The 16,044-nt window shown below is 38.5% G+C and overlaps 1 protein-coding gene across 1 annotated transcript in view; it reads right to left on the bottom strand.

Annotated features, from left to right (window-relative positions):
* Positions 1-505: 505 nt before the first annotated feature.
* Positions 506-16,044, bottom strand: part of SAMSN1 (SAM domain, SH3 domain and nuclear localization signals 1) — a 36,771-nt gene continuing 21,232 nt past the window's right edge. The window contains exons 5-8 of the mRNA XM_082333233.1: positions 14,543-14,694; positions 12,062-12,268; positions 10,883-11,033; positions 506-1,461 (exon numbers count right to left, since the gene is read on the bottom strand). Of these exons, the coding sequence (XP_082189359.1) occupies positions 1,256-1,461; positions 10,883-11,033; positions 12,062-12,268; positions 14,543-14,694 (716 nt within the window). The 3' untranslated portion in view covers positions 506-1,255. The remainder of the gene's footprint in view (positions 1,462-10,882; positions 11,034-12,061; positions 12,269-14,542; positions 14,695-16,044) is intronic.

Raw genomic sequence — 16,044 nt, 5'->3', positions numbered from 1 at the left:
TTCATCTCTTCTGAAGGTGATTTTCTTTTAAGCTGTCAGCAATATGTGGAAACTGTTTAACATAAAGGCAAAATGCCTTAAATTTCAAAAATTGTGTGATTAATTAGTGAGCAAAAAGTTTCTCTATTGATTCGATACACAGATTATTATGCATGATAAAAATACTCTGTGGAGTTGCCATTTACTGTGTGAGTCTTAGAACAAAGCAGTCTTTGAAATGTAATGACCACATTAAAAATCAAGTAGTTTTAAAAGGGCTCAAATGTGTGATTCTGTTTATTATTGAAGAAAGTACTCTAAAGGAAGACAGGCAGTTAAAATGTGTATGCCAGTGGAAAATGTACTGGGAAATGACAACAAAATCTCGTATGAAAGATAATAGTGCACAATAAGCATATTAGCTTCTGAGTTTTGTGTACAAACAAATACTTTATTAACAAACTTCACACCACACACAAAAGGAAAGAAGCTTCACAAAAAATGATCATAAAAGTATAGCATTGATGCTGGGTTTTTTTGCTCCAAACTTGCATTCTCTGTATAATGCTTGAGAAGAATGAGAACAGGTGTGAAAATAACAATAAAGAAATTTCCAGTGCATAAGCCATTCAGATAGCTATGTTTTCTAAAAGATAGTGGGCAGAGAGAGCTTGATTCAGATTCACACTACAGTTCTTTCATACCTCCAGGATAAAGTGTAGGAGGTGACAGTCTACTTTAGAGCCTGTTTTGGAGAAGAATGGTGTGAAACATCTTTAATATTAATGAGAATTACCTTGGTACTTTTCAAAGTAGGATATGAATGTATCCACCTTTTGATTATGATGATATGTCAATGAAAATACATTATATACAAATATCAGCAAAACACATCTGAAATAACTTTTTACAATATCTACAATATTCACATTTTGGACAGTTCCAGAAATGAACATGTGCAGATTATGTACCACTACTTACAACAATTCTCTATTATTACAGAAAATGCATTTGCTGTGCAAATATTTATAAATACAGATGTATAAACTTTTCCAGTGTAATGTCTGTGGATTCATTGAAAAGAAAAGTATGACATATTATCAGCTAACATTTAGCTATCAAGTGTCCACATATTAAACAGTCTAGAGCATCATACATCAGACAGAAGCAGATTTTCGGTGTTGAGAATATTTTGTGTTCTGCTTCTGTGCCATCATACCGGCAAATCTGATTGATTGTCTTTTCTGAAAATCTGCAGAAAAGCAGCAGGACTGAATCAGGTTGACTCAGTGATTGTTATTGACTGCACCATATCAGACAGGGTTTCTGGGTCTGCTTCTTCTTTACCGTTGTCTGAATTTTCTGATGAGATGTAACAGCCAGAATCTCTTGGGCAGTCATTTAACTGTGATTTGTCAAAGCCGTGGTGAGGGCTTAAGCTTGGCATCTCCTGACCACCCTCACTTTTCTGCTGTTGTTCAACTAGAAAGAACAGAAAAAGAAAGAAAAAAATTGTCAAAATAAGTATCCTGGGAAAGAGTTTGAGATAGCAACCTGACTGATCTCGAAGAACTGTAGAAACAAAGCTGGTAATATACACATGACTAGATCAATATCTTTTGTCTATCAGAAACAGAAACTTCAGCATCAAAGAACTAAAAATATGATCACATGAGTATAACGACATCTAAGTTGATGTTGAGGTTGGCTTTGATCCTGCAGTATGTTGCTCAGAGATGAATGCCAGAGACTTTGGCCTTATCCTTTAGACTAAGGTCCTTTAGGCTGTCCACAGGTACAATAGTCATTGTGCGTGGTCACCGTGCCCACAGTAGAGATGGCAGCTTTTCCTCTCCCGTATTCATGTATTCCAGAGCCTGCTCATGCAATTAATCATGTAGCCTACTGTGCCTTGTTTATAACCCATTGCATTATAGATGTTGTGTCTTTTGAATGTAACCCCCACCATTTTACCTACTCTGTGCACTGTGTAGTGAGATATAATGCACTGGTCTTCAGAAGTGCTCAGCATAAAGATGTGGTAATCAGGTTTTCTAAAGCACTGGACTTTTCAGTGGGAGTAAGTGGCTGATGGAAACTTCCTAAGCTTAGCTTGATATCCAAAAGGTTATTTTCCAAAACAGAAAGGCCTCAGAGAAAGCTAAGATGCCTAACTCCTGCTGTATGCTTTTTGAACACTGTTCCAAAACTAAGTAGAAGCAAATTATCTTGCAGATAATTTGTCCTTGTTTAGCTGCTGTATGACTAATCTGTTCAAACCCAAAAAACTGCAACTCAGCGAAAGTATCAACAGACTTCTCAAAAAAAGCTCAACAAGCTGGTGCCTTGCAGACAGGATATATCAGTATATCATGAATCTAATATATCTTGTGGTTAAAGTGTGTTCATATTCTCTGGCTGTGAAATACATATTTTTTCACAGTAAATTTCTTGAGAAAACAAGTTATGAAATATAAAATCTTTCCCTTTCTTATTTTTTTTTTTTTGTTATCGCCCTCCTGTAGCTGTATTTTTACCTCAAACTGTGGCTTGCTTTCCAAACAAAGTATAAGGAACAAATCTCACAGGAAACAGATGGGTTTACCCCAGATTTTAGCCCTTCAGCAAAATGGAACCTTTTTGCTTTTGCAAAGAAAGTTCTCTTATTTCACTTGACTTGTTACTCCATGGTTAAATAATTAGCTTTGAATCTTAGTCAGATTTAAGCTGTCTCAATTCAAGTCCAGGCAGAATGGAAGTCCTAATACATGAAGGATTTCATCCTTCGTCAAAATCTAAGTCGAGTTTAGCTCCCAGAATTATAAAATTTCTACAAGGAAAATTCATACTGACATTTGTTTCAATTGTTGGAAGTTATAAGATTTGGTAAGAAAGATGAGAAAGATTTTAAATTTGGATTTTTATTTTGTGTTGTATAACAAAGAATAAATTAGAAATGAAAACTTGAAATGTTTCACTCTGAAAATATTGGAAAGGAACAGCAGGAGAGTCAGTAACTTTCTTCATTGCGTGAGATTTCAATGAGCTTATTTCACAAAGCATTTTGATATACTGAGAAACATTTTTAGGTCTTGACGGAAGTAGATCTTGTAGATTTGTTTGGACTGATTAATTCTGTTTAATATTTTCTGACTTTCAACTGCCTAATTAAGTTAATACACTAAGCTGATTTTTGAAGAAAAGAATCCAAAGTCTCAACTTAGTAATTTTTTCATTAAGTCTGAGGTTATAGGCATAACCTGATGTATTTAAAAAAAAAAAAAAAGATTACTTTAAATACTTTCCAACAAATAGAAGTCTCACCTTGTTCCCAAATAAATTAATGGTTAATTGCACTTGTGTGAAAGAGTACACCTTTCTGTAACTGTTTGATCTGCTTCTCACTTTACAGAACACAGTTTGTCATGTCAAATGTTATCTCTCTTTGCAGGGAAAATATTTGATCACGTAGGGTCCAATTGATTTCTGATTTACGTCAGGAAGGAATTACAAAATGCATTACACCAGTGAAGGTATTACTGCTGCTATTAGTAGCAACAGAAGTAGTTTAGCACAAATAACAGCAGATGCCCCAGTAAAGCCTTGTCTAAAACTGTGTCATTAGCTCCTTGCACCCATCCTACCGGCGCCAAGAGGACCCAGGCCTTGGTCGCTGTGGGCTGACAGAGCTCAGCCGGTGGTGGGTGAAGTCCTCCTGCGCGGCTGCAGGCAGGGCTCCCCTGCCCTCCGCTGTAATCCCCTCATCAGCCTAATGCTGCTCGCTGGTACTTTTATTAGCTTCTCTAGCATCATCTGTTGCCCTGGCAAGCAGTGACCTAAAAAGTGTTAATCCTGTTTACATTTTCAAGGTCAAAGAGGAACCTCCATTCACTTTGTTTGTTTTACAATGGAAAGAAGACCAAGTAACTAGTGGATTAAAAAGAAAATGCAGTTTCGGTCAGTGTATTAGTACCCTGTAACTAGTGATATAATCTGAGTAGTTCCTATGTGAAAAACAGATTCTAAATTCTTTTGTAGTGATGTCTTTCCCTTGTGTGTTTCAGGGAAAAAGACACAGACAATCCTGGAACTGAGATTTTTTTAAAATCTGAATTTAGGTCAGTTAGGAGAATAAGAAATTTCTATTTAGAAAATATACAGAAATGTACAACTTCTGTCTCTTCCCATAACACTAGAAGAATTTTTTACATGAAAAACTGAAAACCAAAAATGTTCAGGTGTTTGAGACAGTAAAAATATTATATTTTCTATTTTTCATTCTGAGCAGAAAAAGTTGAAGAACACCCCACACCCCCATATTTAAGAAGACTGAAAGCAAACTTTGGTGCTTTTTTTTTTTTTCTCTCTTTAAAGCAGCCTTAAATATTATGCAGTAACTACTAAACCACTTGAACAGGATACTGAGTGTTATAAATATATGTAGCATACAACTTTAGATGTTGCTTTATGAGAAAAGAAACTATGCTTTTTTTCTTTTTTCTTTTTAGGTTTTGGCTCTTACATTCGGTTCTACTTAATTCCTTCCTCTAACATGTACATGTTCAAGTTCCACATTAGTAAAGGTAAGTAAGTTTGCTGTCTTAATCTTTTGGACATCAGAAGAAAGATACAATGCACAAGAAACAGGAATTGATAAAATTAAACTGCCGTTACACATTGCAGAATCATCAGAAGTAACTGTCTTATCAACAAATGGAGGTCCTATCATTTTTCTACAGTAAAGCAGTTTCATATAAGATAAATAGCTTTCAGTCACTGTTGTCTATGATATGGCCAGAAGAGTCCAAGATACGCATCATTTTGACACATATATTCTAATACTACTTTAGACGGTAGGATTATATTCAGACTTCTGAAAAAAATGTGAGGCCTTTAGCCTTGGTAATAGATGTGTAATGCATACTTATCTTCCTTGTTATTTAGATCTTTGAAATGAATATTTGTTATTCAAATACATAGATGTGCATGATATGTGCAGGGATAGATCTCTCTTTTCTTTCACCAGCTTTTTTTCCTTTTTTAATGAGTTTAAATTCCTCATTAGGAAAGCACTTTAAGCTTAGGTTTAAGGCAGTTCAGCTCAAGAATGTACAGAGGTCACACTGACTCCTGTGCGGTTATGTCAGTTCAAACCAGATGAGTAGCAGGAAGCTTGGATTTTCTCTTGGGAGAAAAGGGTCACCCAGCAGCAAGCTGTACTTCATGAATGTGTGCTCTGAGAGTTTGCCTTCGTGAGTTTTGCCCAGAAGGAGAACTGGCCTAGGAGCACGATGCTTTGGGCTGAGTCACTTATGTGCCTTCCTGGAAGGTGCAGCGGTGATGTACTGAGCAGCACCGTACAATAACTAAGTAGAACAAAGTGTGTCTTCAAGGCTGATGTTAGACCTCCTAGGGTACGTATGAAGGCCACGTGTCGACCTGTAGTGCCTGAACCAGTTAGACCACCTAAGTGTTAAAATGAAATGAAAACTCACAAAGCATCAAACTCAGAAAGGATCATTTTGAGGCAGTAAATGGAGATACTTCTTGAAAAAGAAGCAGAGAAACCTGAAGTGGTTCTGTACACACATGCAATACTTTGGGGACCCAAAGGAATAAACCTTTTGTGGATATTTACAGACACGCAACTTAAAAAATTGCACTCACTGAAGTCAGTGGCATAGCTTTTCTGGGAGGGATACTGAACTGATGTGAGAAGATAGTCTATGGTGAAAACAGAAACAAGAAGCTTTTTTTTTTTTTCTCTAAAACCTGGAAGCAAACAGATGTGCCTGAAAAAAGGTGAAAAATACTAATACTCATGCAAGGATGAGCTTCCTTGGGAAATCTGGAAATATTATGTCCAGGTCAATGAGTTGTACCACAGTACAGAAGGGGAAATTGTCTTTGAGTACTGTTTGACCTTGACATGATATTGTGTAATTCCACGTACTTAAAGGGACTGCTCAGTGTAAAATGGTACTATTGATGCTAGGTCCTCACATAAGAAATACAACTGAGAACTGAAAGTCATGTCCTCAGCTATCTACTATCTTGCTGTCCAAGTACAATAAATAAGGAACAAACCTTATCTGGTACTGGCAGTGGAATTTAGAGTATTATCTGGCACTTAAATATGAAAAGTAAGCTAAGGAAGTGGATTTGGGGAGATAAGTGTAAAATATTACCCCCAAATTGCACATATGCACCTTTTTTTTTTTCTATAAAATGAACTGTATGCACATATCCAATGAAGTCTAATTCTTCTTCAACTCAGAATAGCTTCGGACTAATGTAACCCACTGGACTTCAGGAATGAACCTCTTGACTTACATCATCTAAGTGAGAAGAGAATCAAGGCTATTTTGCACACACAAAAACGTGTGTCCTGGGAAGCGGTCAAGAAAAAAGTTCCAAACTTCTTTTATTACTTTATTCATTAACCATCCAACAACTGCTTCACTTTAAAAATAGCATCCTACAAGAGCACAGACATCCATCTCCTGTCTAGAAGCCATCTGGGAGCAGAATGGAAAGCTATTAAGAAATACTTTATGAAAAAGAGCTTTTTTTCCTCCCCAGCCATGAATTCATGGAAACCAATCATTTTGTCCCAAATATATAGGTCTGATCAACTTATACAAAATCTAAAAAGAGATCTGGGAAGTGGGGGGAAGGTTGTGAGGAGCTTACAAGACCTTGCCATTCTAGGATAGCCTTGCTACATGAAGTACTTGAAGATGGTGAATTTGTGCCTGGACTCCCAGGAAAGGTAGAAAGAAGATAGTGCAGTACCAGGAAGCAAAATCTGCTTGAAAAACACTATGCGGTAGCATTTGCTAAATAAAACTTACTTTTTAATTCCTGCTGTAAGATGGGTAAAGTTTTTCCTTTCAAATTCATTCAGGTCTAAATCAAATGTAAGATGAAAAAATTCTCACTGCCAGAAGTCCTACATTTTAGACAGCTTTAAGAAGCATATAATGTGGAAACTATTTCTGCAGGTCTTTTGGTTAGAAAACTCAATAACTGTTTATTCTGCAGCATGAATTATATAGTCACAGGTATGTAGCATTAAGAAATCACTCAGTATAACATACAGTAAATGTTAATAAAAAGCCAAGGAAAGAAAAAGAAAGTAAAAGTCCTGTAAAAAAATCTGGACATTTCACAATATCAGATATCACAATAATGAAATATTAAGTCTTGTTTTACTACATTTATAATAGAATCTAGTAAAATGAGGCTATGTTCCAGCACGCTTGGCTGTTCTGAATAATAGCAGAGTCACAAAAACTGAGAAACCCTTGCATTTCAACTCTGGACTGTACCTGAGACTCCATCCATTAATCAAACACGTGCTTCATGGAAGCATGAATGTAATGCAAAGACATGGAAGTCTTCCAAGCTCTGTGAGAAAGATGGGCTTATGTGGGGAAATAACAGAAGACTGGCAAGGAGGATTGTCAACATGCTCAAGTAACTTGCAGTTGGGGTGTCGAAAAACAAATATATCATACTAATTGTTGTTTGGCCTTGTGTGTTGGACAAGTAGAACATCTGTGTTTAGATAACGTAGGCCTGTGATAGACTTAGAGGCAGCCTGTCGAACATGCTTGAGATTCCTGCCCTGCCATGGGAATGAACACACTGGTAAATTGCTCCTGTGTGAACCCCTGAAATACAAGCGAAAACAGCAGGTTTGGTGATCCTCTAGCATGGACCGAGCTCCGTGATGTCTGTGTTGCTGCTTGCGTGCCTCTGCCTGGGTGCTGCTTCGGGGATGCCCTGATTGGCCAGGCAACAAAAATAAATTTACTCTTTGCATTTCATCTGTGGTTTTGTGGTTGTTCCTGTGTTCTGCCTGTGCCAGCTCACACAGCTTAGAACAGTAAATACGGTCTATGGCCTTAGTATATGTTTTCACAAAACTTATAAAAAGAGAGAGTTTTTACCTGGAAAAGTGCTGAACTTATATCTAGAATACTCTTGGCCAGTAAACAGATTACCTTGTAGCTGTGGGTAATTATGCTGATCACTTCTAAGCAATGCAGAAAATCAATTTTAATTAAAAAATCATTTATGCTGGACTGAGTCATGCCCATTTAGGGAAAAAAAAAAAAATATTGACCTAGGAAAGTTCAGTTTAGATGCAGAATTCAGTTTCGCAGTAGCACCCAGCCCTTTCAACCCAATTTTCCAATCAGATTGACAGAAGGACAAAGAGGTCAAATGATTCGGACGAAGTCAGACTCATGCTGAGCTTATCCCCAAGATCATCTTGACTCCCTGTCTTTCATTATAACGACTTAACAGATAGCTTCTATCAATTTTAGTCTTTAGTATTTTCCTTTTTAGAGCAGGTTGTTAAATTCTGTTCTGTCCCTACCAGTCACGTGACAAATGCTATGAACCTTTGGCAACCAGACGAAGCAAGGATTTGATTCAGTCCTGATACAAGACAGTATCCCAAACCAGGAAACTATTTATGCGTGGCTTACCTTAACATATACATGAGTCTTATGAAACTCAACTAGACTTAAATGAATGCTTATAGCTGGCATGGTATATAAACGTATGTCTTTGTGTATAAATGTATGGTATATAAATACATGTCTTGGTTCTGGTCCCTGTGAGTATTCATAAATTCTGGGAATATTATTTTATTGAATTTGAATACTAGAAAGACTGGCTATACCCATCTAAAGTGGATGTGAAGCAAGTATTAATTTCATCTGTTGATCTAAGACTACAGTATCATCACTGATTTTGAAGCATGTGCCACTTTATAAGATTTAATGTTATTATTTCCAGAACCATTACAAGAATTTAAACTATTAGATTACCATACAGATAACATCAGGGACACTGTTTTGCCTGGAGAAGTGACTTAATCCCATGTTGCCAATTAGGAAGAACCCTATTTGGATAATTAAGGTAAATTTATTAATTTTCAGTGTATGGGACATGTAAGGTCCTTGTTAGGTTTGATCCTTGCATAGGTGTATGTAGAATATTAAGTGTTAAGACACCTTCAGAAAAAGAAAAACTTGGTTTCATCTTCCAAAAAGGTTAGGTGTCTAAGGCTGCTATGCTTTTTGTTATATAAGGAATATAAATAGTAAACCATATCCTCACTATTCCAGAATAGTTTGACACTCGTATGGTCTGTTAAAAACCATTATGTTTTGGGTTTGTTTTTTGCACTGATGCAAAACTGCAAAATTACAATCTAGCATTTTTCATTATTTTTTTTTTGGGGTTAAATATTGATATAGAAAGACGTACTCAATAAGTGGTGCAGAAAGTGCAGCAAGGCTAGTTACCAAGAAGTATACACAAATATACACTGTTTAAGGGCAAACTAGGGAAACAAATGTTTTTTCAGATGATTTCCAACCAGATCCCTTCAATACAATTTTTGGAAAATGTAACCCTTTTTTTCCTGGATTCACGCTTTCAATCACTACTTCTACATAGACAGCCCTTCAAGAGTCCTTTTCTAGCCTGTCATCTCACAAACCTGTAGACCAGAAAAAACTACTGAACCTGGTGGGCAAAGAAAACCCTTTTAATGCCTTCCCAACGTGTTTGCAAGAACCTTACCTTTCCTGGAAGCTGACTAAGAACAGGAAAGACTGCATGTACAGATGGGATCCCAAAAAAGCCCAAACGTACAGTAAAAAATAACGTCAGCAAAGACACGAAGAGGGATATTAGAGAACATCTGCAGGGAAAGCTGAAGGATGAGGAAGCCAAAGAGATGCTTAGAAACCCAGAGAGATTTATGTACTGGAGCACATAGGGTATATATGTGCATGCGGGTATGTGCATACATATATACATGTGCTGGAGTAAGAATTGGAAAGCTACCTACTGAGGAGATAAAAAGTGGACACCTGACAAGAATTGATAATAAAATATCCCAGGGAGACATTGCTTTTCCAAGTCTCCTTTTCTTTCTTTCAGATGCTTCTCAATTGCGAGTGCACATTTGATGAAGTGACTGCTCGGCATAGGGGTGAGTATGCACGAATATTAATGAAGAGGAAAATATCTCCTGTTTTGTCTGAGTGTCTAATTAAGTAGATGCTTAGCTGTAGTTTCTAGGAATTTGACATAAATTATTTAAAATTAGAAATCAGGCTGGAAAAATCATTAAAATATCATGAGAACAGTATTTTCTGTTCTGTATCCTAGCTTTTCCACTCCTAGTGAAAGGAACAAGTGAAGAAAACGTAGTGGTGATCAATACACATACATATACACACACGGTATGATCAGCTTTCGGAAGCTCACCAGAAAATTGAGTCAGATTCATTCTGAGAAAAGAATGCAAACCAGCTATTAGCATATATATATATATATATATATATTTTATGAAACCTTCCTACAAAAGAAAGGATTTAAGTGTGGGATGAATTGAGGGAAAGAAATACTGTATTCTGCAGAATGCTGTTTAAAAAAAATTAAAGAAAATTCTTTACTGCAGCTATTTGAAATAAGCTCTATTTTGGTTAAGATACTAGCGCAGAGTCTGGGAGGTTTTATTTTCTGCTCTTGCACAGACCTTGTGACTTTTGGAAAGTCACTTAACCTCGCTGGGGGTTGGGTCCCCAACCATAAATAGGGTTGTTCTTAAGCAATAGTTGCTACCAATCTCTAGTGTAGGACCTATAAATAAGAAATTTTAAATCATTCATGTATTGCTAGTATAGTAATCATATACATATCTAGAATAGATGTACGGTTTGCTATCTGAACAAATCAGAAAACCATCTGAGTCCATGTTTCATATTTAAAAGAAAAATCGTTTAACAGATCAGTGTGAGAATCACTATTTCTTTAAATGTGTTTCTTCAGTTAAAACTTGCACGACTCTTAACAAAGCTTAAACACTTACTGTCATAATCCTGTAGATTTTCAATTGCTGATAAAAATCTTGCCCTGTCTTCTGGGTTTGAAATATTTAATTCGATCAGGTGGCTCTCCTGTAGATCCTTTAAGTCCTCTAGAGTTTCATAGCCATTTAGCAAGAGGGTTGAGGCATATTCCTGCATAAAGAAACAAGCAAATCCTCTCATGTAAACAAGCACTATGTTTAGTAGAGGAATAGGCACAATTTCTCTTTTACTTTTTTGTCAGGTTGAAATGGGCTCCATTCTCCAGTCTGATTGACTTGCCTTTGGCATAAAACCAGAGCTGGAGAGCAAGAGACGACAGAGGTGGAGATGCCTGGGGGTCCTCCTGGACATCCCAGCATCTGTGCCTGAGTTGTCTAACAGAGTCCAGCAGCAATTGGACCAGGACAGAGCTCTGCCAGAAATGATTTAATCTGCCGAGAGTCTGGACTTCTGTGGGTCACCCCTTGAGCGCCTCCCATGCTGGGTCCAGGAGGGCCTCTGAGGGAGGGCGTGCTCTGCCTTTGCACAGAAGGAGCCCTTCGATATCAGCGAGGGTGAGAAGCTGAGGGAGCCCTCAGCCATGCTGTGTCACACATGGTCCCCCTTGAGCTGTGTGTCGATGCAGTATGAAACTGCGCATACTCGAGGGAAAGGAGTGTTTGCATCAGCACCAAAGCGATAACCGTTATTAAAAATGTTACCTGTAAATCATGACCTAATTACGCTTCGACAGTCAGTTGAGAACTAGGGTTGCAGAGAGGGAGAGAGGCGCAACATGAGCATAGTGCAAAAAGACTATTGCTCCCTAAAGATCACAAGAAATTAGAAACCCAAATTCTAAATGTTGGCACTGGAGTAAGACTGCAGTCCTGTCCCTGAGGTGTCCACAGTCACACACCTCCTACGCTTAGGCACACAACTGCAGTCAGGTTACGGTGACTTGACAAGTAACCACTGTGCCTCTTTGCATGGAGTCTCTTAGCCTAACCAAATGATGTGGTAAAATGCAGTTCTACAAGCCACTCACATCAGATAAAAGACAGACATGAAGCAGCTTTGCTTTGCTGGTGTCAATACGGCTGAAACCTGCCTTTCTACTTCTGCCTGTAAATAACATCCAAACCTGAGCACAGAGAAATGAAATGTCTCAAATACAGATGGGAAATGTGTTGGCTGACCTGCAGGTGGACATAATCCAGGAGCTCTTGCAACGTTTTAGGCTTGGTCCTTTTGCTTCCTCTGTGCGGCTTTATCTTTTTGGGTGCAGCTTCCTCTTCCAAGATAATATCCACGTAAATGAACTTGAAGTTTCCTACTTTGTTGTTCAGCATGCCTGTCCATATGCCCATGGGGGTTTTACAGATGATATCTATAATGTCTCCTTTCTAGAACAATAAAAAAAAACATCTGGTTTGTTATATGTAGCTTTTCCTCTGCGGACCAAAACCCGCACAAACAGCACAGAATCTTAACTAGTCAGTTCAAAGGAACTTTTAAAAATTACTTAGATTTAGCTCCTTTGCTTTTATAAAATCCCAGCAAAATAATTACAGAAAATGGAGTTAGTCCTTATCTCCAAACCTCTGCAACGGAGAGGTGAGCATAAGCAGCCCCTCTCACCATTTTTGTGCTCCACTTGGTCCCTGAAAAGGGATAGGGTTGCATCAGCAATCAACTCTTGCCATGGATAGTGGGCATAGCTTTGGCAAAAAGCAAGGCAACACTGTGAGGTTATTTTCCAAATGTGTGCCAAACTATTTACACAATAATCTTATTATCCAGCAACTCAAGGGTCTTCAAAAACTGACAGCTGAGCTATGTGAAAGGTGGACTCTTACCCATTTTACAGTAAAAACCACTGGCTATATTTCTCAAAGGCAATAAAGAATGTTTAACTCCCTTAATATCTTCCTGTCTGTCCTTCCCAAAGTACTGACAAATTTTCCCACTATTATTAACACAATTGACTGAGAAAAGGCACCTTAGCAGACAGATCTACAGGCTTCACTCTCCACACTTGTGCATACACTCACAAATGTGAGTGCAAAAAAGTGACCACACAGCTACTTCAAGGTGGCTTTTTGGTAAAGGTGTTCACAGCCACGCTATGGGAACTAAGGTCTCAGCTCAGCAAAACAGTCACTGAGTCATTCTTATAGTAACAGGCTCCCTTGTAAGTCATACCCCCTACACAACTTGCTCCCATGGCCTCAGAATTGAGTCCTCTCTGCTGGGCAGGTACCACAGAACTTACAAAAATGTTGAAAGTCCTTTAAAGAGTTATCCAACAAATCCCCACGTACACACTTCATTTGGCATTCTGTTATGAAGTTAAAAATCAAACTCAGCTTGTTAAAATATCTGTTAACATCTCCAAGACTGTTGAATCTTTTCTGGTCTGGTCAAGAAACTGCAAGTAAAGCGGTCACTCTAGTTTTGGCACAAACCCAAGCGTGAAATTGACTGTGGTCCAGTGACCTTGTTTTGTTAGAATATGGAGCTCAGAGCTATGAGCATGTTTGAAATGGAAACTAAACAAACATTTGTTTAAAGCTCTATAAGCACACGTATTATTCTACACACTTATGGAGGCTCAGGAACTTCAGACATGGATGCAGATCACGATTAGACAGTGGCTCTAAGCCAAGCTGCAGAAGCACTTTGAATTTAGATTCCGGGTACTGAAATTTTGTGAGATAAATTTAGGGGATTTCAACCTTAAGTATTAGTATATAATTCTAAAATACACCGCCCCAGTGACTAAAAAAGGAACCTATGTGAGCCAGCAGACATCTGCCATTTTGTGACCAGTTAAACTGTTGTGAAAGAAATGCCCTAGATGTGGGTGGAAGTGGAGGGCAAGTGGTGAAGACTGCAAGCACTGGCAGAGCATTGGCTGTAATGTAGGCCAGAGAGGAGGAGAGGGAGGCTGCAGTGAGATACAGATGAGAATTTTGACAAAAAGAAGAGGCTGTGAAGAAGAAAAGATGCTGAAGTGTGAATATAATCTGGATATGAAGGTGTTTACAAAGAGGGAAAAGAAAGAAGTCCAGATTACAGACATGACTAGTCTGAGGGATGATGATATTGAATGTGTCTGTGCACGGAAAGAGAAGAAAAGGGCTGGGCTTTTTTAGTAACGTTCAGCTGGGCCCACGTCTGGACCCCTTGCCATGTTGTCAGGGCCAGAGAAAATTCATAGTTCAAAGACAGGCTTAAAGAAAAGCTTAATGGAAAGGCAAACTGTTTTAATTAAAGACAATGGGTGCCACTGAGCTTTTGATATATCCTAGTTGTGACTGAAAAAGCTGGGGAGGCAACTTCGCACCCCATGAGACTCGAGTTTTTCTTACTCCAGAACTAGTATGTGGGAAGCAACATGTATTTTACTCTGAGGAAAGCTGTGGCATCCAGGTAGATACCATGATGAGGTACCTACCTGGAGTCTATGCCTTAAAAAGCCTTTAGCAGCATTTGGCTTTGCAGCATTGTCTGAACTACGTCCTTATAGAAGCATTGCAAAACTAGATTGGTCTTGCTTTTGGAGTGTTACACATGCTTAACAGTTAAAAATTAATTAATAAACATATTCTTCACATGTAAGAAATGGCCCCCTGGCATTCTTACTGGAAAAGAAGAAATCCTGGTTGTTGCCTTACCTTGATTTTCAGAGAGTCGGTGTCGTAAGGACTTGGAGTGAAGTCAGTGTGAACTTTGGCTCGACCGCAGAAGGGCCCACTGTAAGGGACTTCGTCATCAAACCGGAGGCTGTCCCTGTTGCTCGTTCCATCTGAGCAGCTGGTCACCCCACCTTAAAGAGAGTCAAGTTGAGAGATCTCCTGTACCAAATGCCCAGACATGCAATTCTGCACAGCAGCCGAGAGGAAAGTGTTCAAAAGCACAGAATTAGAGAAGGAGTGTACTCTGTGTGTGTTTGACACATTCCAGGAAAAATACATTTAATAAAAAGCATACTACAGAGACTGAAGAAAATAGGTAGGAGATCTTTTATTAACATCTTCCATACAACAATGTTTTTCTGGTGATGATACTAATAGACTACACATTTTACTTACAGACTTTTTGAAATATTACCTCTGCAGATTAATAAAATGTACTCTAAAAGTGCAATTTAGGGAATTAATTCTGCTGAACTTCTCCTGTTTATTCAGAGAAATGAAAACAAGTACTGTAGAAGTTATTTTATTTCATTACAGAGCTAGCTGAAACATCAAAGGAACCTGCATTGCAGAGGGAAATTTTAATCTTATCAACATTTCTGCCTGTCATTTTATCCAAGTTGAGCAATAAAATATCGGCAGAGTAATTCAAACAATTTTGAGCAAGCTCTGCAATATCCCATCCAAATATGTTTTTAGATAAGAGCAGCAGTGTGTTGAAAGTGAACTCCCATATACAATTTTCACAAATCACATCATAGAAAATGATCATAAAAATGGTTTTGTTTGAGGTGATTGCTTAAGTGCACAGCTCCGTCTCAGGGCCAGATTAACTACTAAGTGCAAATGGTCTGGACTGCATCTCGAGTCCCCACTTAGGGCTCATGTGGTGCCTGCGGTGATGGCACAGCAACGTCATCATGGACAGCTGTGGCCTGCTGCCCAGCAAATGTCCACAGCAGAGCAACGGATAGAGAGGTGGAGGCAAACTCCACTTCTCATCAGAGATTCATCTGCCCTGAAACTGAGACTACCCCGTTGGGGGAGGGTTTTCAGTGGGTTTGCGGAGAAGCAGACTGTGTCTCTCTGCCTCATGACCTGAAGCTGACAGGTCAGGCCTCATTCACCCATCATCTCAGAGAGACCTCTCACTTTGTCTGCCTCACATCTGCAGGGCAAAGGATGGACTCACAGCCACTACACCCAGAGAGGATGCTTGTGTGGCTGCACCCAGTGATTGCAACCCTATGAGTGCCTGCACCATAGCAGTGGTAACGCCAAAAAACATTTATGACATATATACCAGCAACATCCCCTGTAATCCATGTTATTTTTTTGCTTCAGTTAATATTTCCACTCTTAGAAACACTCAGCTTATTTCTGAAGAGAGGTATATCTACCCTAGCTGTCACCCATTTAATGAAATGACACCTTTGTCTGACAGACTGAAGAGCTCTCCACTATCACATTTTTGATCACCA

This window comes from Platalea leucorodia (genome assembly GCF_965183815.1).
Source record: "Platalea leucorodia genome assembly, chromosome: 2".
NCBI lineage: Eukaryota > Metazoa > Chordata > Aves > Pelecaniformes > Threskiornithidae > Platalea > Platalea leucorodia.
Note: the sequence above shows the minus strand (reverse complement) of the source record. Positions and strands in the feature narration are given on the sequence as shown.